This window comes from Pholis gunnellus (assembly GCF_910591455.1).
Source record: "Pholis gunnellus genome assembly, chromosome: 14".
Lineage (NCBI taxonomy): Eukaryota > Metazoa > Chordata > Actinopteri > Perciformes > Pholidae > Pholis > Pholis gunnellus.
Window position 1 is genome coordinate 21,529,027 of NC_136541.1, and position 23,786 is coordinate 21,552,812.

The window sequence follows — 23,786 nt, forward strand, 5'->3', positions numbered from 1 at the left end:
TAACAGACCATCAATTGTAATCAGTTGCAAGTTTAATATTTACTGTTTAATTGTGTTTAGTAAAATGGACATTTAAAAGTAAAAATGCTCCAGCCTATGAGGCTCGATCACCAACTGACTGACTGAGGAAAGTTTCTAGCCGCAGCTATTGTCTGAGCTAATGTCCATACTTCATGGTATGTAAAGCATTAGGACTAGCTAACTTGGGCTGTGTTACAACAGTTTGCACAACGCATGTCTCAATCAACTCATTGTCGGAAGATCCTTATTCAACATTTAATCTCTCTCGTCTTCTTGCCAGTTAGCAATATTTGGCAAACTTCTATGAGCTATTCATGTCAGTCACGTGCTTGTTGATTCGTTTCACATTGTGAATGCTGGTCAATGTGGTCAGTGCATTTTTTTGTTTGAGATGTTGTCATGATTTCACAAACCTCCCCCCTTGACTTGTTAAATTAGCAGTTTTTTGACTGGTGTATTTGTAGTTTGGTCACAGATGTGTTGGCCCCTTTGGAGCTCAAGTGGTATAAAAAACTTGCATATTGATCAAATTTGTAATTGCCAGACCTCTGATAGCAGAAAAAGTAGATAGTGCAGTATGACACATTGCTGTCCCTGTTTTGTAACTCTGCTTGTTACTTCAGAGTCTTTTTTCCTCTGAGTCCTTTACAGTTATTGCGTGGTCTAACCCATTTGTGTCTTTACAGTTTGTGGTTGTCTTACTAATTGGTTCAACTCAATGGTCTTTGCTCCATATACTGAATAATATATAACCTCTGCATGACTACAGCCACAATCTGACTGTAAACTGAATGGCAGCAGATATTTACTTATTGAAATGGATGCTAGGTTAATTGATTGGGAAATATACCCAAAATGATAACATTTGAAAAATCTGGATTTTCGACCCTGGATTCATGCACTCTTTTCCCCCAAAGACATTGATCATGAAACCCGTCACTAAGACATTGTAGTGTGCAACAAACTTTTGGAACTTTTTTTTCCATTGGAGTACAATGGGGACGTGGTACAGTTTGGTGACTATTTCATACAGTTCAGAAACAAAAGAAACGTGGTTTAAAAATGTGGTGTTCTGTGTTAAGTAAATGGTTATAACAATTTAGTAACCTTTATTTTCTTCTTTTCAGAAGGCCAGGGATCATTTAAATTTGAAGATCTTCCCAGTATGTTGCCTCAACACCTGAAGCAAATCCGAGTCCTGATGCTTAACGACAAGGAGAATTTAGAGAGGACCCTGTTCAGACTTGAACAAGGTAATGCTTCTTTTAAACAACTGCACTTTAGGTGTTCCTCTTTACTTAATGCCTGAATGTATTAGCGAGGCTGCTCAGACCGTTCACATTATTAACTAGGTTCTATGTTTATTGTATTCTGCTTTATATACATTAACACATATTGGCGGTGCACAAAACCAACTGACATATTTTAAGGTGAATTTAGGGTATGCAGTGTTAGTGTCTTGAAGTCCTTTTGCTGCCAAGTCCGCTGGGAATCGGTGATGGATTGTTTTCAGGAAGTAATTTTTTTGCGGATTGAAAAAATTCTGTATTGGGGGGGATTTAAATGAATGCTTCCTTGGGTATTCAAGATGAGATAAAATAAGATAATCCTTTATTAGTCCCGCAGTGGGGAAATGTACAGGATCAAAGGTCAAACATAAAGCTTAATCCCAGTGAAACAGCAGTTAGAGCATTTTTTAACCTCTTTGATAGAACATGTTTCCAAGTGGGTGGGATCTAATTATGAGAAGGACAGATGAGATTGTTCAGAGATTTGATTTGATCATTTAAAAGAGGGCGTGGCTTCATGAGCACAAGTCTGTGGAGAGTACAGAGCGGTATGGAGCTGTAGAGGACTATCAGCCTCCATCCATACATCCTGAGGTGGGGCTCATGGAGAAATGAATACTCTAGGACAAAATCACGCTCTTTGGAAATGTAAAAGCATTTTTTGCCAATTCATATCTAAACACGTGTGCCGTATCACTTTTGATGAATTATATATCTGACCTGAGATCAGGATGAGCCATCAAAATATTTAAAGTTTTTAGGGGAATGAAGAGAAGAGTAAGAGATATATATATTGGCTCAGGTTTAATTTCAAGGTTGGAGGTTCGATCCCAGGCGCCTCCTGTCTGTGTGTTGAAGTGCCCTTGAGCAAGACACTAAATCCCAAGTTGCTCCCGATTGGCAGGCCAGGGCCAGTGCTCCGTCACCATCGCTGTGTCAATGTGTGTGTGAATGAGTAAATGTCCGGTAAGGTAGAATGGTGCTTTATAAATGCAGTCCATTTACCATAAATAAAATGCTTTTTGTTCAAATACTTGAAGTTTACGAAGGATAATCAGGGACTTTTTGTTAGACTTTGTCATCAAAGTAGGATTTAATGTGGCACATTCACCTAGTAACATAAATGTGGAAGTTAGTACCAACTTTCAGTAACCACAGCACCATAACTGAATTAGAGAAAATGGCTTATACACATGGAGTCAATACATGTGTTGTCTGAGGAAGAGCCCCAGCTTGGAACAAGTAGCTTCCTTCCAAAGGACACCAGCATCAAACCAGAGGGCTCAAACCTGGACTATTCTAAACTAACAACAAAAGTGGTTAAATAGGGTGTCAGTGCTCTAATGTGGGCCAATTTGGGTGTAATGACATTAATTAAGAAGCCCTGCTTTAAGTCAAATTAACATAAGTTCAAATAGAAAATAGACATACAGTAGTAGTAATGGAGTGTGTGTGTGTGTGTGTGTGTGGGGGGGGGTTATTTTGGAGGTAGAAGTTTGACATTTGCAGCACTCTGAACCTGATAGGGATTTTGAGGGCTGGCTATTCCACTGGACTATATATAGACATCCTTTTATGGTCCACTCTGAAGGACCAGGAGGTCTGATATTATTTTGGCAATTTCTTTGGCTATGAGTGACATATTTGTGTATTATTCTGTTTGTTCATTTGAGAACGGCAGAGCAGTCTCTTATGTTACAGTACTGATGTTGAGCGTATAGAAGGAAGCAAATAACTAGACTCAAGGGATGCACAGTTAATTGGATATTAATTGCGTACATAATTTTGGCCTCCCAAAACCGAATGAAATGCGTGCTCCAGTCATAGAAAACTCTGCTGCATATCAAATCGAGCGCATCCTAAACTAACAGCCAGCCACCAGGGGAAGAACATCGTGTTTTGCCTTTTGGGGAGCTTTCATGCTGCTGTGCGAGCACCCTGCACCAGCAGCCTGTAATAGACTATCCTGAAAGAGTAAAAAAACACTTCACACGCTCCATCACAACGCCAGTGATATACATTTTGGATCATTTGGCACACCCCTAATAAACATTGGTGGCATGGCCATAATTATTTAATCATAGCAGTTTATCTTTCATGATTGCCATGTGTTGAAATAAAGCAATTAATGACAACATTTCTGCCTCCACAGGTTTTGAACTACAGTTTCACTTGGGTCCGAACCTCCAGGGGAGGAGGGTTGTGGTTCACACCAACTATCCGCTTGAAGGACAACAATTTAAACGAAACAACTTCCGTACTTTGGGGTGGAGCTACCCAACAGGAAGGGAGGATGACTCTGATAAGTTCTGCTCTCTGGACCTCAAGATTGCTGGGTCCTATCAGTACTACTTTGGATATGGGTAAGACCCTACTCATAACATAACATGATACTAGCTAAGCATGAATGGTCATTCTTGACCTTTTGAAATAGTAGTTTTACAAAAAATGTCCAATTCAAGATCCAGTTGCTAGTTTTTTCCAGAGCTTTCAACCGTATCACAGTCTTCTTGACTTTGGAAATGTTGTAATTTTGACAGGACAGCCATAACACAAGGTGCACTAACTAAAATCAAGACCATGTGATATGGTTGAAAGTCCCTGAAAAACTATTGAGACGTTGAAACAGATTTTGTGTTGCATGTATCTCCAAACATCCTTACAACTCAAATGATCCTGAGCACACATCTCATCAAATGGGAGAGATAATTAATCCTTCTGGAGATCTCCCCCACTTTTCCCAATCAATACACTTCTTTCCCCCACAAATGTCAGGAGTATTCCATACAGACGGATACCTCGGCATAGGGAGATACCGTCTTCATTTTGTGTGCCATATGCCATACTTTACTGGAGTTGTCGAAAATAGGGTTGAAGTCCTGCACACCTGAATATGTGTCACATTTTTGAGACCTGCAATGGTTTAAATGGTGCTGTCATATTCATTTCTAGCTGCACCCATTTTACCATTTTGCCCTCCAGCATTCAATGTTTAGCACATTTTGACAATGTCCTATTGTATTAATGAATGCCATCTGTGATGCCTTATGGTTTGGATATTTGAGTTTTTTGTTTGTATGATAGAAGTTCATACAGTTGTGAACTGGTAATGAGAGGCGTTTCTTCAGGTCCACTTTGTCTAGTATTTTTTATATTTTACCCACAGAGGCACAGAGAGGTCAGGAGGAGGATACATCGTAGTCGACCCAGTCCTTCATGTTGGAGCAGACAATCGCATCCTCCCATTAGATTGCATCACCATCCAGACCTACCTGTCCAAATGTCTGGGACCCCTCGATGACTGGCCAGATAGACTGAGAGTAGCCAAGGAGTCAGGTGTGTATATTTTATTGCATTTCTTTTTGTGAAAGCCCTGGAGTGGTTAGCGACCTCGGGAGAAACAACATTTGCAAAAATGCTTGTGACCCTCCATCTGAACCTGAGAGGTCACAGGAACGTATTGACAGCGAGTCTTTGTTTACAGAATGTTAGTTTAGTCCTCACCTTTAACCCAAGTGGCTGAACTCAGATGAGTCATTACCATAGTGGTGTTTTTGGCTACAGGGAATGTACTAGAGAGACGGTGTGTGAAGGCAGTAGGCTGTCCTGTTCAGAGTCACAGGGGCGGAACCTTCAAAGTAGGGGTGGGCCATTCAGATTTAAGGAGAAATGAATAAATAAATGACTAAATGAATACATTTTGAATTATAAGTCAAATGAATGAAAGGCAGAGTTAGAAAACCTACTGCCTGCAAACTGTTTTCAGAGAAAAATTTTATTTCAATTGTGTGAATAATTAGTCAAAATACATAGGAATACATTTCTATAGACCAATCTGACTTTAAAATAAGCGTACCGTAACGTTAGTGTTTTCAGATAATGTGAAATAATGTGTGTAATAATCACACTGTTATGATCATTCCCATCAACGGGTTAAATGAAACAGTTTTTTTTAGGAAATATGAAAATATCAAGATATACAGTATATATCATGTATCGCAGCATAGCGATATAGAGATATTATCAGCCATATTGCCCTACTTCATAGCATACAGGATAAACATTATCATTAATAGTAGTATGGTGCAGTTGCTTAATAACAGTGTGTATGTGGGTTTCTCTCAAAGGATACAACATGATCCACTTCACGCCTCTGCAGACTCTAGGAGAGTCCAGGTCCTGTTACTCCTTGGCAGACCAGCTCAACTTTAACCCTGATTTCAGCCCTGACGGTCAGAGCTACAGCTGGGCAGATGTGGGGGCTCTAGTGGAGAAGTTAAAGAAAGAATGGAACATGCTGTGTATTACAGATGTGGTGTATAATCATACTGGTGAGTAACTGTGTGCTGATACTTATGTGTGTAATCTGTGTTCAAATTGGTTTACAGCCCAACCAGAGTGGAGACCAAACTGAAATACAAGATATTAGAAGAACATTAGGTTTGCATCAAAGTGCTTCTGCATAATTATGGAAATCCTCTTAGATTTCCATCAATCTCTAAAACCCAGCATAGGCTGGGTGGCAATAACAAAGATGACTAAAATGAACAGTGTGTTTGCATTAGTTTATCTGGCAGGGAAAGAATTTCAATCAAATAAGAACCCAAACTCTTTAACACCTACTGAAGCTCTCTAGACTGACCGCAGTGAACTGTTAAACTTTGGAGGCAAATGGTTGTCGACTGAGTGGTGGAGTTGGTAAAAATAACTAACAAGAACAGACTAAGAATGTGGGGCTAGTTTAAAATATATTTCTTATATAATCGTGATATTTCGTTACTTGCTACATGCCAATACAATATCATCATCATAGTATATCTATGTATATAATATATCATAAACTGAGTATAAATATATAATACTCTACTCAGTATTCTATAGAATGTAAGGTCATTTTGTCATATGGTATCTGTTTGACCCTTTGAACTACCTCCAAAAATGTTTCCCTTCTCTAAGCCAAACTAAAACAAACCTTTGGAATCAGTGCAACATGCTTTTTTCACTGGTGGCACCCAAAGCATGATTGGAACCTTTTTTTAAATCAAAATTCAAAACAGATTATTTTAAAACCACATACAAATAAGATCAATATTTGTTTTTTGTCTGTCACTCACCTTAATCTAATCATATACAGATATTTGCTGTGTGTTGAAAATCTGTGGACATACAAGACAAAAACTCAAACATTCCCATAGTGCAGGGGTCGGCAACCTTTACTAGCCAAAGAGCCATTTTGCCCTATATTTTTCACCAAATAAAATGTGTCTGGAGCCGCAAAAGCTATTTGATGTCACAGCTTATAAAGTTTTGTATATAGTTATATTATATATACAAAAAAATTGGTTTATTGTATTTGTGAAATTATAGCGCAAGAATAAAGACAATTCTTGACATTGTATTGCTATTTTACCTGTTATAACAATATCAAACTTTTATGAAGAGGAAAAAGAAACTTGCTCAGTTTGCTGCAGCAGTTGAGAAATCGCTCTTTGTCGCTCATCTCCAGCTTGATACTTTTCAGCAAATGCTGTGTGCTTGTTCTGGAAGTGACATTCAACATTACATTTGTTTGCACATAGCCTATCAAGCAAACCGGTAAGCCAGCATCGTTGGCAGTGAAAGCAAATGAATACGCCCATGCAGAATTAAACTCTCTATTTTCCTCCCTGACTAGGCTATTCTTTTTTTTTTAAATGTATCCATTGATAGTGTAGCTGAGGGTTAATGTTGCGCCAATACTTTAAGATAATAATAAAATAATAAACACGGGGCTCCGTAATCTTACTCCGTAATTTACTTCTCCCACACGTACACAGGAACACTGCTTCCTAGAAGAGAGCTCTAAACGTGCTCAACATAATAGCTTACAATAGTTTAGCGAGGGCGGAGGTCTGCAAATCATAATTAGCCACCTGTAGGGAAAAGCGCTTGACAGCGACATAATAGGATGTGACGCACATTTCAGTTGACAAACTATTAAAACATTTTTTATTTAGGCAGCGTGTCCAGCGACGTTATCAGCCCTACACAGGCTGTCTGAAGTCACGTCGCTGTTCCATCCTTATCCTAAAAATAACTTCAATGCCGAGTTAAGACATGTAAGGACTTTACCTAAAGCCAGTTAGGGACTATTTTAATTGTATAGTTACGTAAGCAGCCCTTCATTTTTATTTGCAGACAACATATATGAAATATGAGGTATTGAAGAGCATTTTCTACCATAGTTTTGATTTTGTTTGTAAAAAGCTAATAAAAAAAGCTAATAACGTTTTCTTTTGCATTGACAACACAGCCAAAAGGTTGTTCACGGCTGTTTCAAATGCCATTTACAGGCCATATGATAGGATTGTAGACAAAATGAAAATAGATATCGAGAGCTAAGACATTACAGATTTGAGTAGTGTGTGTGTGTGTATATATATATATATATATATATATACACATACATACATACATACATACATACATACATACATACATACATACATACATACATACTGTATAATCAACAATATATATATACAAATTCCGAAGTGAGTTTTTTTGGATGGGCTTAAAGGGTACGTTAGGTACTCACTAAGCTCATGCCAGTCTTTTGACATATTTTGACAAATTGAACAGGAAAATATAATAAAAATATGACACTTAAAATAAGAGATTAGATTTTCATTTTAACTAAAATGTTCTTTCTTAAATGCGGCAATATATAATAAAAACGTCTGAAAAGAGACGTTTACCCGTGATGGCAGAGATGGAACATTTTCTCCATCTAGGTGCATTTTAGTTAGAATAACTACAGTGTCAAACCCACAGCAGTAAGACATTAGATTACATTCAGAAGTCCCTTTGACCAATAAGGATTCACGTATGAACAAGAATAGATGAGAAAATCTGTCGCCATTGTTATCTGTAGTGGGCAGTGAATTTCCCTACTCATTTAGGCTTTGTTCACACTGCAAGTGAACGCGGGCCAAATCAGAATTTCTTTTGTGCATGCGACTCAGATGAGATTTTTTTCAGTGTGAATAGCACAAATCTCATGGAATCACACAAAAGGGAACACACTAACATGAAGCAAAGTGAAAGGACACTGCAGCTCTAAAATAGGGGAGTATGTGCTCTCCTTGTTCACCTCCTCTTCCTCCCTTTCCCAGTAAAGGTCAACAGTAAAGTGAGCCTGACTAAAAGGTTAAAGGTTAAACACTGACTTGATTTACTTTCTGACTAAGTTCCAGTCCTGTAGATCCCTACAAAGACTGGTTCATGATCAGCTGTTGAACATATAGTGTTGTATCATTAGGTATTATGATTAAGTTAATAATCTTAATAAATCTGTTTTCCTTTTTTATTTTATTTTTTGTAAAGTTTGCAAAAAAACAGCATTTTTTCAAATTTGCTGTCAAATTTGCTGTCATAAACGTCACATAAATGGTGTAATCTTAATAATGTATGTTTAATGCAGATGCAACATGAAAATGTAAGTCTTATTTAGTTTTTAGTAAAGGGTATGAACGTTGTCTTTTTCATTAAAGTTATTATAACTACAGGCCGCTCAATCTAGCGAACAATGCATTTACTCTGCATGATTCCTTTGTAGCTCATCCTCACCGGTGTTGCCAACGATTTTCAAGCATGCGGTCCAGCATTCTTCATCTTTATTTGAATAAGGACTAAATGTTGGTGATTGTGATTCAGTTTGTTTCGCTCTTTCTTTGCAGCTGCTAACAGTGTGTGGATCAAAGAACATCCAGAGTGTGGGTACAACCTGGTGAACTCTCCTCACCTGCGGCCAGCCTGGGTCTTAGATAGAGCTATCTGGCATTTAACCACCAGAGTAGCAGAGGGACGCTACAAGGCTAAGGGGCTTCCTGCTGATATTACCAATGAGAGCCATCTGAATGTGAGTAAACCCAGTTCAGCTGTGCACACTATGAGAAGAGTGGACATGGCTGGTATGTTATGGCTGTGTTGTAGCGAGGATACACATGTGACATGATGTATGAAACACAAGATAGCACATCTTAACATCATGTCTTGCCATTGAGATGTAACAAAGAACAAAAAACACTCCATTTAGCAGTTCAGCTTTTGACAAAATGTATCGTGGAGTTAAAAAATGTTATTTATTTACTGCTTAAGTGTGGCACAACGTGTAGACCTTTAACATGTAGAATGTTTTTTGTCTGTGCTGTTTGAACACTAGATAGCTGCCATAGAAATCCCTGTTTACACCTCCATTAATTTGAGTCTTGGGTGAAGCTCTGACTAAGTCAATTCACATATGGCATTACAATGTGTCTCCACACGAGTCTCATGTGACCACTTGTGATCAGATCTCACTTCCCTAAATAAATACTTGCAAATAAACCCGTTCGTCTTTTCCGTTTGCAACGAGCAAATACGTTGTTGTTTTTAAGCAGTTTGTGTTTTGAATTATTAAATTTACTTACTGGCAAATGAAGCAATTAACTCGCTATAGACTGAGAAAGATTAATTTAATGCACCGTTCCTGTCAAAGTCTGCTGGCAACTACTGGCAACTTTTAAGGTGGAAGGTTTTCTTGCATGTTATTCAAGGCATGAGTTGTCTTGAATCAATCAGCACACCTTAAATGTCAATATGACAACCGCTCCATTTGGTTTTTTTTTTTACTCTCATACGCTTTAGTGGATCTTCAAGCACTTAAAAGATGCATATATGAATCACACATACACACACACCAATCAGATAAGTAAGCTGTCCCTCAATATGGCCCAGGACACATACGCGTAGACACAGCTAAAAGAATGTAACTATCCCCAAATGTGGTCTGAGTGATCAGATCTCAATGCGTCTTGGGTGCATTCACACCTGTACTTTGAGCTGTACACTTGTGATCGGATCACGCATGTCAGTGCCAAGTCTGAACAGGGACCAAGTGTGACTCCCCACATCCTCAAAGAAGTAACACAGAGAAACCTCACAAATTCAATTCAACTCTTGTTACTGACTGTTAAGGTGCGTTCGGTGTGAACGCACCTAGTACTGTAAGCTCTCAGTCAGATTCCAGACTACCTGATACTGATGTAGGTGCATTAAACATGGGAATGAAATGGTTGAATCACTAACACAGCTGCTATAGCTGTTTACTTACATTATTTACTGTATGATTGGAACTGTGAAAGCCCTTGCTAATGTTAAATGTGCATTTTATTCAACAGCATTTTGCAGCCCATGAAAGCTATAGTAAGAGGCTCATTTAATAATAGAGATCATCTGTGTGTTTGCGCCTCTCTCTCTCTCTCTCTCTCTCTCTCTCTCTCTCTCTCTGTGTCTCTCTCTCTGTGTTTCTCCCCCCTCCCCCTCCCTTTCTCTCTCTCTGTATGTTGTGTATCAGGCCATCCGTAGTGTGTTGTGGCAGGACGTGTATCCTCAGCTCAAGCTGTGGGAGTTCTACCAGCTCAAAGTGGACAGTGCTGTGGAGCAGTTCAGAACCCTACTACACAATGGTCTGTACTGTCAATCAGTGAAGATTTGAAAAACTATGTAAACTTTGTAATGGTTGCAAAACTTCAAAAAAGTGTGAGCGCAGCAGAGCATGAAGCAGCCTCAGTGCATACACATGTTCAGACAGACAACTGTTGTGTACGTCTCCTGTGTTTGGCAATGCTCAGAGCCCAATATTCAATTGCTGAAATGACATGCATACAGAAAAAATAGACCTGAATCATAAAAATATGCTCCTCTGTAAAAAAAACAGTATTGATTTAAATTGAAGCATATCGGATCTGCCAGACGCGCATGAGACAGACGACTGAAAAACGTGGCTGAAAGTGTTGTGTAGACAAAACTTTACCACAATAAGGAACTTTTGTTTTTCTGAAATGCTCAGCTGCACCGTATTCCACCAATGTTCTACATGGATATCAATTGAGATGTGTCCACAGTCATCTGGGTTTATTGATGAGGAATATCCAATGTATTGTATTGTATTGTATTATTATCGGCTTAATGTACGATATATGGACATGACCTTGATCATTTTTATGTTAGAGACTTACCGTGTGATATTTGGACATGACTTTGATCATTTTTACATTATTGCTAATTTTTATGTTATCGTCTTATCGTATATGGCTTATCCATATACATAGATGGACACAACCTCAATCAGTTTTAAGCTAACAGAGCTAACAGAGCCTGAGAATCTATTTATTTATATATATATATATATTTATTTTATTTTTTCACATTCCAATGTCTGAATATTCTTAACAGTAAAAAGTGCACGGCTCCCTAAAAGGGTGTACCTGCATTATTATGCTATTATATTATCATTTTATCAGTGGCATACAATGGTCTTAAAATTTAAATATAATTTTTCCTAGTTATTTCTGGGTCAACTAACCTTAGTTATCATGACAGATACATTTCTGCATGTTTTCCTTCTATTGTGACAAAGGAATTGAAAACACAGACACATAGACCGAAACATTTTCTGTTCAGTGAGATCATTGTGGCTGAACTCAGTTAGAAAGCTGCTCATGTGCTAATTTGATTTAGATACTGTTTAAATGACCTTTGCATGTTTGTGTTTTTAGGCACCAAGCCGGACCAGAGTAAGACCGGGGGGAAGAAGGGCCTGAGGATCATTCAGGAACCAAATTGCCATCGTTATGGCAACACAGTGGACATGGACTCTGCTCTGGAGACCTTTGTACCTCACAGGTCTGACCCAAAACTTCAAGCTACGGCCGTTATTGTTCAAACTTATGTTAGTTTTAGCAGTTCTTTGAGTAGCTGATTCGACAACTGCTGAAAGGTTAACTTTGGTAAGACAAGAAAATGACTCACCAGCCAGGGCTCAAAACCTTTCAGAGTAAACTGAGAGTAACTCCATGAGCTTTTGTTCACATTAAATTAGAGATGTGGAATATTACTGCTTGAATAAATCATTTGCTAACATCAAGAATATATATGTAGTGCACAAAGGTCGTGTAACAAAGTCAAAAACGTAATCCTGGAAGGCCCTTTTTATACTATTAGTGCATAGTGCACATAGTACATGTGCACTATGCATACGTATATGTATGAAGCACTTTGACATTTTTTAAAGTGTAGTGGTATTTTTTGTTTAATGTTACCGCACTCTCTCTATAGCTCCTCCCCACCGCACATCGAGGAGTGCTGTGGTTGGCTGAGACAGAAATTGAAGGAGCTGAACGAAGAACAGCACAACATCATGCACCAGCATCAGGAGCAGGTAAGGCAGTGTGTAATGTACCACCAGACAGGGTTACTGCTATATAAATAAGAATTAGAATATAGAAATAATAATTAGTATGCACAATATGACCAAGCACTAAAGGAAGGTCAGACATGTGATTCCACATTGGAGCCGGCTGGAGCCAAATCTGACACCTGTTAGTATGGCTCTCAGAGGAGTCAAGGAGGAGATGCCTCATGTCATTCATATGTATTACTTGTACACTGGCAACCTAAATACTGCAGTGTCAGTATTAGAGCGGAGTATTTCCATAAAGTGTGGAATTGGAGACACGGTGAGGGTTTTCCAAAATAATGAATGCATCCTGTGCATCAGTCAGTGTTCTTTGTGTTCCTTCTCTTCCTCAAGGCTGCCAACTGTATTGTGGGAAACGTAGTGTATGAGCGTCTGGCAGACCACGGCCCCAAACTTGGTCCTGTTAGCAGGAAAACCCCTCTAGTTACCAGGTAATGAATTTAAAGAGATGGGTTTCAGGAGAGAGACAAAGGATAGATGCAACGCAGCTACATCCTGTACAGATAATGGGACATGAGGTTCATGATAATACCAGGAGTGATGGGAGGCTGAGGCTTGGTGAATCTCAGTGTTTTCATCTGTCTGTCTCAGGTACTTCACCTTCCCATATCAGGACATGACGCTGGAGCAGGAGATGCAGCTGCTGGACCAGCCAGACAAGATGTGTCACTTCCTGGCTCACAACGGTTGGGTGATGGGAGACGATCCACTGCGCAACTTTGCTGAACCAGGTTGATATATTAAACTTCTTAGAAAATAGAGAAAAATATAGAGATAACTACAAGAACAGAGGAATAAATAAACACATACTGTGACAAGGTTGAAGAGAGGATCCTCATTCCTCCCACTGACCATGATGCTGTGTCCTGTTACATCACTTTTTATATCAGATAATTATTAGGGACCTGAGAATTTCAATGTAAAATACTGTCAGCAATTTTCAGGTTGTAGGTTGAACAGTCTGCACTGATGACATTGTGATTCCTCTGTGTCTGTGCTACATAGGCTCGAATGTGTATGTGCGTCGGGAGCTGGTATGTTGGGGTGACAGTGTCAAACTCCGCTACGGCAATGGGCCCGAGGACTGCCCGTACCTGTGGGCCCACATGCAGAAGTACACGGAAAACACAGCCAAATATTTCCATGGAGTCAGACTGGACAACTGCCACTCTACACCATTACATGCAGCTGAGGTATTGTCATCTATTCTCATATTATCATGCAGTTAAGTAGATGTCCTTAAGCATATTGTAGCTTTTAATAGAAAAAGGTTATGAAGAAATTGTAAAAGTGGAAAATGTAATTTAATTGCGGACTGGTTTTGCGGAGTGTTTCAGTAAAGCTAAGCCTTGCTGTGTTTAAAGGTAGATGCGTACTGTACATCAGTGTTAACAGCAGACCCTTCTCTTCTCCCTGTTTGTAATGCTGGTGTATTGTCTTGTCTAGGCCATGTTAGATGCAGCCAGAGCGGTCAGACCCAATCTGTATGTGATAGCTGAACTGTTTACAGGCAGCGAGCTCCTTGACAATGTGTTTGTTAACCGGCTGGGAATCAGCAGTCTTATACGAGGTACAACGCCTCAGCATGAACTAACGTGTTTTTGTCTCTTTCTTCTTCTCTTTTCACTGCATTGTTCTGCGTTCTTCCTCTTCCTACCCAAACATACCCTATCTCTTTTCATCTCTTTACTCTAATCTGTGTTCATGCACTGTATGACTGCATGTTGTGGTCGCTTGGCCTGTTATCACTAACTGGCTGCATTCCTTTCACATTGCTCTCCTCTTCCTCCTCTGTCGGTCCTTCCTTGTCTTTTCTCCAACCTCCTCTCTTGCACTGCCTGCACTGGTTTTGCTGTGTTGCCTTGCTGTGTTTGACCAGTACATGCTGGACGTGGCCAGAACAGTGTGTCCTAACCTGTATGTGGTGGCTGAACTGTTCACCGGCAGTGAGGAACTGGATAATGTCTTCGTAACCAAGCTAGGGATCACGTCGCTCATACGAGGTACAGTAATTTATATGATCAAAATGCACACACACTACATACATTATTCATCATTAACATTGACAAATTAGACAGTTTGGGATATTAAGGTAGGTATTTGTGTTGCTTGTAATATTATTCATACAGATTGGTGACAAAGCAAAGAAAAAAAGACAGTTACTGTTGTTCCATTATTAGCTTTCAGAACAACTTCAGTGTCTCTTGTAATAGATTATCTGTTGTTCTCTTCTGGAGAGATGAACAGCATTCTTTTAAAACTGTGAGGGTTGTATCATATGATTCACATCATTCCCATACTCATCAATCCATTCAATCAGCCAAAGTTCCCTGTGTTATGTTTCCCTTCTCATTTGTTCAGTTTTTTCTTTCTTGTCACCTGTCTGCATATTTAACACAATTCCCAAAAGTGAAAATATCAATCAATATTCCATTAATAGATGTTATGGCAGATATAATGCAAGACATGTAATCGAATTTAACATTTTAAAACAATTTAGAAAATAGGGAATATTCTGGAACTGTCTGTGAGCTCACTCTGTACATTGTTGAACATTCATCCTACCTAAACATAAGCTTGTGTTGTCCATCGCCTCTCAAAGGCAAAACACCTGCATTGCCAGATTGTAATAAGGCCCAGAATTACTCCTCGGTGGTCTTGAATGTGTGAATCGGTTGCTTTTTTGATAACTGTCCTCCAATGTCTCCGTGGGTCTTTCTCATTTCCCGATTTTTTTTTTTTGCCACCTCGATACGCGAGGTGAGGAGGCGAGGAAAGGAATCAAGGAGGCACAGAAAATCGGTAAATGAGAAAGAACCATTATCTTTTTTTTTTTAGAGGCCATGTCAGCTGGTGACAGCCATGAAGAGGGCCGGCTGGTCCATCGTTATGGGGGTGAGCCAGTCGGAGCTTTTGTTCAGCCCAGTCTCCGCCCACTGATGCCCGCCATCGCACATGCCATGTTTCTTGATGTAACCCATGACAACGAGTGTCCCATACAGGTGAGTCTCTGTCAGGGTCACGTTAGGATAGGGTTGATTGAAGATGTTGATAGCCATTTGCTTTAATTTGCATTCTCTTTTTTTATATGAACATTTTGAATGTTTCCCTTAATTGTTGTTCCCTTACCTGATTAACTTCCCATAATTCCTGCAATATGTGTAATTCTAGTTGAATAGTAGTCTTTCTTCTGTTGTTACTTTCTCTATTTTTAACTGATGTAATGACTTTATGGCTAAACCGTTATGGAAATATAACAGTTATATACTGTATATTACTAGAATAATGCAAATGCGCTTCAGGGAAAGAAACCCCTTATTTAATGCAGAGATCGTGACATGAGAGTGAAAGCAGTGCTCTGTTTTGTATAAAATGTGGAAGCGACAGGAAAATAGTTTGTCCCTAACATCAATGAATGATCGGGATACATAATTGTGATCTAAATATTGATTTAAATAATCATGACTATCATTTTGGCCATAAGCGTGCAGCCCTAATCTTCCAGCATCTATCCAGATGTCAGGTCTGTACAGTAATTGCTGTGTATGCCTCTCTTTGTGATACAGCTGCGTTCAGCTCTGGACTCCCTCCCCAGCTCTGCTATGGTGTCCATGGCCTGCTGTGCTACTGGTTCCACCAGAGGATATGATGAATTAATGCCACATCAGGTCATTTACAAACACACACACACAAAAGATATGACTTGCATGTGATTAACATAATTTTGGCTCAACAGTATTTCATAGCTTTTAACCATATTTATGGCTTGTTTTGGGTGTTTATGAAACAAATTCCCCAATATTGGCTTATTTATTGCAATTATTAAAAAAATATGGTTAATGTCCTATCGATCGAGGATGTGCTTTTTCCATTCTAATCCAAATTTACTTATCTTCCTACTTGAAAGCAGGATCCATGTCAATCGTGTAGATCAAATATATTTTTGGGGGCATGGGGGTTCTGTTGACCAGTCTAACTGAAAATATGCAAGCTAGGACTTCTCTCCTACTATTCTTTCTTGTGACAACCTGGGAGAGCGATGAGCTCAGATCCAATCAGAAGTTCGCAAGCTATCCAACTCTCATAAAAACACAGCACCAACAGTTTCCTCCATACACACAATTATTTCCTCTTGCAGGCGTTTACACGTTCTCACAAACAGCAGCCGTATAACACAGTAAACTACACAATGTGGGAAAATAGTGTTTGCCAGGTTGCTTAATGTTTGGATTTTCCCTCCATCATTTTACCCTCATTCTGTGAGTTTCCTTTCACTCACTGAACATTTGAAAGCAATTATTTTCTAAAAAGGTTATGTATAGGGGGTATCCTCTACAAACAATACACTCACCTGCTCAACTTGCTAAAACTGGAACAAATAATGAATCAGTAGTAGAGTATCAGACAATCTTGTGTGTGTGTGTGTGTGTGTGTGTGTGTGTGTGTGTGTGTGTGTGTGTGTGTAGATCTCCGTGGTAAAGGAGGAGCGTTTCTACCCCAAGTGGAGCCCCTCAGCGCTCCCCACCTCCACTGGTGAGGTTGGATTCCAGACTGGCATCATAGCTGGGAAACTGGCACTCAACAAGCTGCACCAGGAACTGGCTTCTCAGGGATTCATGCAGGTACCAAGTAGTCCAGACATTTTACCTAAATACGTGGGTCGACCTCACACAAATTGCAACAAAAACAAACTCAATGGATTTTGTGTCCTCAATATGTCCTGGAAGAGAGACAAAAGTCCTTCAGAATTATATGAAGGTAAAGTTTTGAAAATCGGCTGAATGTGACTCTACCAAAAACGTCTTTTAAGGAATGTTTCAGTGACCGCGCAAGCATTACTCATAACAACATTGTTGTGCTTGTTAGATTTGACCGTGCCGTATTTTTTACTTGATGCAAATAGATCGTATTCTACCCACATCTGGTCTTAATCTACCTAGATCTGGTCCTAATCATCCCAGATCTGATCTGATTCTACCCAGATCACGACCTGTTCTTCCCAGATCCTGTCCTATTCACCCCAGATTTAGTTTTGTTCTACCCAGATTTGATCTTATTCTAACCATCAATCAAAAGTATTTTTTTCAAATGCAACAGAACAGAAATACTGCACATCTCTGATTGTAACCCCTTCAAATATGAAATAATTATTGTCACAACGGTGGATGGGGGCCATTTAGAATTTCCCAGGTTTCAGAATTTTCCCTTTGGTTTATTCATTTACACGTTTTGTATGTCAAAAAGGGATACCTTTAGGGGTGCAATACAAGTAAAATAGCTTTTGCAATTTTGTTTTGCAAACGTTCAAGTTACATTACTGGACTAATAATGTAGTTTCCATGTGTCTTAATATAATGAAACAACAGCTCAATTTGCAATCTGATTTAGGTGTTTAAAAAAGAGGAAAGAAGTTTTGACATATATTGAGCTCTTTGGTGTTGAATGCTGCATTTCTTGTGTTTTTGCACTACCTTTTCTTATGGTTGAGAAACCCCAAATCCAGCAAATAAACGGAAAGACATAGCAGAACCAAGCTGGTGGGCTGTGCTCGATTAAAGCTTGACGGCCAAGTGATGAACTTTCTAATTTCATAGCTGAACAGTACACTAAAGTAGAAAAGGCATTTTCTTCACAATATGCGTGTGAATGCTGACAACTGAAATGAGTTACAAAGCAGTGTCGAAAATACTGAAATCTTAAAGCACACATGCATGTCACTGCACTTCTAAAACTGGATTGTAAAGCTGTTAGAGTTGAAAGCTGAACTGCATTACCTGAAGAACCTAAGAGCTGATATACTTGAAAAGCTGCAAGCTTAAATCCTCAAAACTGTAAGTCGTACTTGGACAGAAAGAAGTATTTGGGTGGAAAACAAGTCTCATCCTGAGCTTAGGAGGATAGAGTTAATCAATAGGGCTTTTACTTTGAGTCATATGAGTACATTTTTGTGTAAAGCAGAACAGCTGAAGTCTGTCACCCAGTCTAGCTCTGAATATTCCGTCCAATGCACACCTTTTCTGAGGTCAGAAAAGGTTCTCTAGAAAGTACCCTAGAGAATGAATAACATCTGTCAACTTTACATACATCAATGAATTCAGTGTCTCCGCCATTAGAAATCCCTTATCGGTGAACGACGTGTCCAAGTTTAATCTCTAATCATTGTCCTCTCCAGGTGTTTGTAGACCAGGTTGATGCAGATATTGTTGCAGTTACTCGACACTGTCCCAGCACTCACCAGTCGGTGGTGGCAGTGTGCAGGACAGCCTTCCAGAACCCTAAAACCCACCAGTACGACACCAATGTCCCACCCATGTTCATACCTGGTATGACGATAACATCATCACCTTTTATATCAGAAATCAAACATGTCTTTGTAGGTATTGTTGTTGCATTATCTTTGTAGTATGTGTGTGTCTTGCACTTTTTTACACAACATCTGTTCCTCAACTCGTTCATGATTTTGTCAAAGAGTTAGTTTACAACAAATTTTACCAGTGCTGAGAGTATCTCTCTCCGTCTCTCTCTCAAGGGAAGATTGAGGAAGTGGTGCTGGAGGCAAGGACGGTGGAAAGGCCTTCAGGGAGTTACAAGAAGGATGACAACTACATCAACGGCATGCCAGAATACACCGTGGAAATAAAGGAGCATATATCGGTAAATATCGCTATGATCACTTTAAGTATCACGGTCATTTTTGCAATGATTGAGCGTATCAATAACATGTAATATATTTGTATATAGTTACAGGAGAGTACAGTGGTAAAACAAGCTGAAGTGACATCTAAAGGTCCATCAGAGTTCGTGCAGGAAATCACCTTTCAGAAGTTGACACCTGGCAGCATCATCGCCTTTAGGTAAACCACACACACCGGCACAAAGTGTAATCAGTACAGTATTCACATCATCATTGAAGACACATCGCAAGACACATTTATCATTATTTTCATGGTTGATCAAAAGCTAATTTATTAGCATTCTGCATTTGGATCAGTTGTTAGTCATACGTTTTCTGTGACTCTCTCTTCCTCACAGGGTTAGTTTGGACCCCAAGGCCCAAAAGTTGGTGGGGGTGCTGAGGTATTATCTGTCGCAGTTCAGCCCAAAATACAGGAGAGGCAGTGTAGCAGATGAAAACTCACCAGAAGCACTGCAGAAACCCCTGGCACAGTGAGTATACATACTCACACACATGGCGTCAGATTAATATCAATATTAATGAATCCACATAGAAGGATTCACAAATGTATTTTGTTATATGTAATTGACTCTCTCCACCAAAATATTTAAAACATATTTATCATTATATATAAATGTAAACAATATCCACATATAACATTGATTCACAAATATATTTCTGATGCACACTCAAATATTTCTTGTTAACCTGTTACCACTCCAGTAAAATTAGCCTAAAACGCCTCTCCAAGGCATACCCAAAGTAAATTGAATGCTATTCTTGAACCATTTGGAGTACATGCATGGTTTTGGTCTCTTTTGAAAGGTAACACTGACGTTTTTTCCCCAACAGTCAGAATCACTGTAAGTGCTACTTCAGTAATAGAAGTTGAAACACACTGAAGTAGAAGGTTTTTATTTCCGCCTGAACATTTTTTTGCAAACAGATGCCTGCAGATGACTATAGCTGGGACTTATTAGCTGGAAAGCACAATGGGACCGCAGCATGAAGACTTACCTAGTCCAAGTTCAAATTTGATAACAATACCACAAAAAATTAATAATTTATACATGTTTTACTAAGGGTATGTCTAAGTGCTTTCCAAAAAAGGACATTTGGGGACACATGGTAACCATAGTAACATACCTAGGCTGTGTAGAAATGTGTATTCATAATTCAAACATTATTCACTTTCCTAAATTCTCAAAAACTCTTGAAAACCACACTTTGCATTTATCGCACGGACACAGCGACCTGACTCGCGGTTTCGCAGGTGACTTCCACGTTCTGCCTCTAAATGTACCCCCTGAAGCTGCATATCAATATTTTCGAAATTTCATTGGCTATACGAAGCGTCAGTCACCAGAACGGTCCCAACGATTCCCAACCAATAGATTGACTAGTGTAGTGTTGACCAATAAAATGATCCCGCTTATTAAGCCGATCCCAGTGGACACAAGGCGCAGGCAGGGTACACCCACACTAACACAGGGAGAACATGCAAACCCCACACCGACCTCTTGCTGTGAGGTAAACCGTTGTAACCACTACACCACGGGCCAGCCACCCCAAGATGATAGATGTTGATATGAAAAAAACAGCACCTATGTACATTATCTCATTTGGTAAAACATGACATATGAACTGTTTATTTGAAAGCTGTGTGTGATCCATAGGCTAATGTCCAAGCTGACGCTAGCAGATCTAAATGTCCTGCTGTTTCGCTGTGACTCAGAAGAACAAGAAGATGGTGGAGGCTGTTACAGTATCCCAGGATGGGACAGCCTCAAATATGCTGGACTACAAGGTAGTTATACATAGTTTCTAGTTCACTGTGTACTGAAACAAGCTACACTATACTCAAAAACTGTGTGCTAAAGACAGAACATCACAACATTATTTGTAGCTTTGTATTTGTGTTAAGATCGGTCAGAGAACAAAGGCTTCATTCAGCTAGCTGCCTCCAACAAGGGCTGGGTGGTATGGCCTATATATATATATATATATATATATATATATATATATATATATATATATATATATATATATATATATATATATAAGTGGCAGGCCATGCATTTTATACCAGGGCCTGCACTCGTAAAAATGAAGCTCAACACCTACAAATACACTATGAGTGCAGATACATGAATAACCGCATGATGGGATGCAGCGGCATTAATAAACAATGCATATAATCAAAATCAATTCAGCTAAAACACGCATTCCGCCACACACTCAAGAGCACGGGCCATTCAAATATTATTCATATCAGAGGGAAAAATATTACCCAAATCATGAAAACGACACCATAGACAAATTAACAGAGTAGTAACTCTATCGCTCCCTCCAGGAAATACACGACTCCATAGTTCTTGTTATTGACGGATTTATTCGTCTGTCAACACCGAGAGGGAAAAAGAGTCCACTTGAAAACACATGAATCTTCAAAGTAGATCACTTAAAAACTTAAACTTAACTTTAACACTTTGCGCGGAGTATATAGACCGCTGCCGCTTCACGCGTCTTCTTGTTGCTGTGCACCGGCTAAATATGTCCCCAGTGTAACATAGGACATAACAATATTTCCTATCACATATAAAACCAAACGAAAATCCATATTCATAAAAACAAGTTGTACAAATAATAATATATAATATAAACAAGCATATTAAATAATTACATAAATAATATTTATGGCGGTTAAAGCTACTGCAGTTCAATTACCAAAGCTGCTGTTCACTATATAAAGACAAAGCCCATCCTCTTTTCTTTGTTAACAAAGAGTTTTATCCCACGGTTGTTCAGTACATCCGTGTGTTTTAGTTCCAGTAAGAAGTCCTTCTCGATTCACGCCAGTGAAGACAGTCGAGCCTCCCCAGTTGTAGTTCCTGAATTAGTTTTAATGCGTTTGAGGGCCGAAAATGTCCACTTGACAGAGGCAGCAGATATTGACATGTCACGCTAGCCCACTGACCAATCATGTACTTGTAGGCCAGCTAGCAGCTCTGGCACGTCAAAAAATACATGTCAAACTAAAGATCTGATTGGTTGAAGACTATGACAATCAACAATATCGTCCCCATTCACTTAAACTGCACATGGATTCACTGGTGAGTCTGCAGGCCTGGGGCCTCTCTTCTTCCCTAGAGACACAGAGGTGAAATCTGATTGGATAAAAGCTCTACTTAAAACAAGCTGCACTGGAAGCAGAGCAACTGAGGAACACAGTAGCTGTGCAATGAGAAAATAAGATAATGGGAAAAATATTTTTATAAATTATAATACATGTAGTGTATTTAAGAAAAATGATAAAATAGCTATAACTTTGTGATTCTGTTTAGGCCAGCAGAGAAGGCTTTGCAGGCCCTGACGGCCCCCAGGGAGTTTCTTTACATATTCAAAAGCAACATAACTGCACACACTGTTTGTTTTTGTTTTTTTCTGAATTAGAAATAGAGCATTTTCACTTTAAGGCAATTGATGGATGACCAAACCTCTTTGCATGCTTTGTTTTGTTTTCACACTGATATTTGACGTTGGTATTTTCTCACATAACTGGCCCAATATGACAGGAGTGTTACTGTAGTTGCTGTTGTGTCTCTGCAGGTCTGATGTCAGTGCTGGCTGATATCCGTCCCAACAATGACCTTGGCCATCCTGTGTGTGCTAACCTCAGACAAGGGGACTGGCTGATAGACTTTGTCTCCAGCCGACTGATCCACAAAGAGGGACCTCTGGCACAGGTCAGGCTTTTACAGCCTTACACAGCCACTTCACCCAAATTACAAAAATACATTTTTTATTTGTTTCTACTGGTATCTAATCATTCAGATAGATTTGGTTTTACATGATATTTCTGCTGAGATTCCAGTACAATGAAGGTGAAGGGAGTATTCTGGTGCTCAAAGGAAAACAAAACCCCTCAAGAATCAAGGGTGCTGCTGCCATATGCAGACACAAGCCACTTTATCCACTTACCAATTCCATTCCCTCAAGTGCAATTTGTGTTCAAGTACAATGTTGTTTTTCATTAAAACATCCTCACTTTATTTCTCTCATAGTTACTGTTTATGTGTGTGTTTGTTTGTATAAATATATAGTAATATTTGGGATATAATATTCTAGTTTTTTTAAGTTACCCATCTGCATCTGTTCTCATACTTCTATTGTTATCTCATCTTGGCCAAAACATTGTTGTTGAACAGTGAACAAGCTCTAAGCATCAATCTCTCAAAATATTGAAACTTGCATGGCCAGACAGCACCCGGAGTAATTGAGAATCATCTGAGAGTTGTGTGAGCTGAGCCTTTAAAGCCACAGACCTCTTCCTGCTGCACCATCGTCATAGAGGGTAATATGTAAGCAGGGTGGGACAGTATGAATAAGAAGAAGGATGTCAATATTCTTTGAGTCCCATATCTGTAAGAATTTGATTTGTACTTAATTACATTTCTCTAGCATATCATGGGTGAAGGGGTTGTTGGACTAATGCTACCAAATGATCAGCACTGAATTA

General features: G+C 39.2%; 1 protein-coding gene across 3 annotated transcripts in view; it reads left to right on the forward strand.

Annotated features, from left to right (window-relative positions):
- The window catches only part of agla (amylo-alpha-1, 6-glucosidase, 4-alpha-glucanotransferase a), a 37,646-nt gene that overhangs the window by 2,004 nt on the left and 11,856 nt on the right, over window positions 1-23,786 (forward strand). The window contains exons 2-22 of one of the 3 annotated variants that reach the window (XM_079173752.1): window positions 1,149-1,274; window positions 3,463-3,673; window positions 4,477-4,646; window positions 5,438-5,641; window positions 9,029-9,210; window positions 10,687-10,798; window positions 11,891-12,017; window positions 12,450-12,552; window positions 12,925-13,022; window positions 13,183-13,322; window positions 13,597-13,784; window positions 14,038-14,161; window positions 15,430-15,593; window positions 16,158-16,259; window positions 17,058-17,213; window positions 18,764-18,914; window positions 19,121-19,245; window positions 19,333-19,445; window positions 19,624-19,758; window positions 20,944-21,074; window positions 22,877-23,013. In XM_079173752.1, the coding sequence (XP_079029878.1) occupies window positions 1,187-1,274; window positions 3,463-3,673; window positions 4,477-4,646; window positions 5,438-5,641; window positions 9,029-9,210; window positions 10,687-10,798; window positions 11,891-12,017; window positions 12,450-12,552; window positions 12,925-13,022; window positions 13,183-13,322; window positions 13,597-13,784; window positions 14,038-14,161; window positions 15,430-15,593; window positions 16,158-16,259; window positions 17,058-17,213; window positions 18,764-18,914; window positions 19,121-19,245; window positions 19,333-19,445; window positions 19,624-19,758; window positions 20,944-21,074; window positions 22,877-23,013 (2,961 nt within the window). In that variant the 5' untranslated portion in view covers window positions 1,149-1,186. Of the gene's footprint in view, window positions 1-1,148; window positions 1,275-3,462; window positions 3,674-4,476; window positions 4,647-5,437; window positions 5,642-9,028; window positions 9,211-10,686; window positions 10,799-11,890; window positions 12,018-12,449; window positions 12,553-12,924; window positions 13,023-13,182; window positions 13,323-13,596; window positions 13,785-14,037; window positions 14,162-14,470; window positions 14,595-15,429; window positions 15,594-16,157; window positions 16,260-17,057; window positions 17,214-18,763; window positions 18,915-19,120; window positions 19,246-19,332; window positions 19,446-19,623; window positions 19,759-20,943; window positions 21,075-22,876; window positions 23,014-23,786 lie in introns of all 3 variants that reach the window. The other 2 variants (XM_079173754.1, XM_079173753.1) reach the window with 2 other exon arrangements.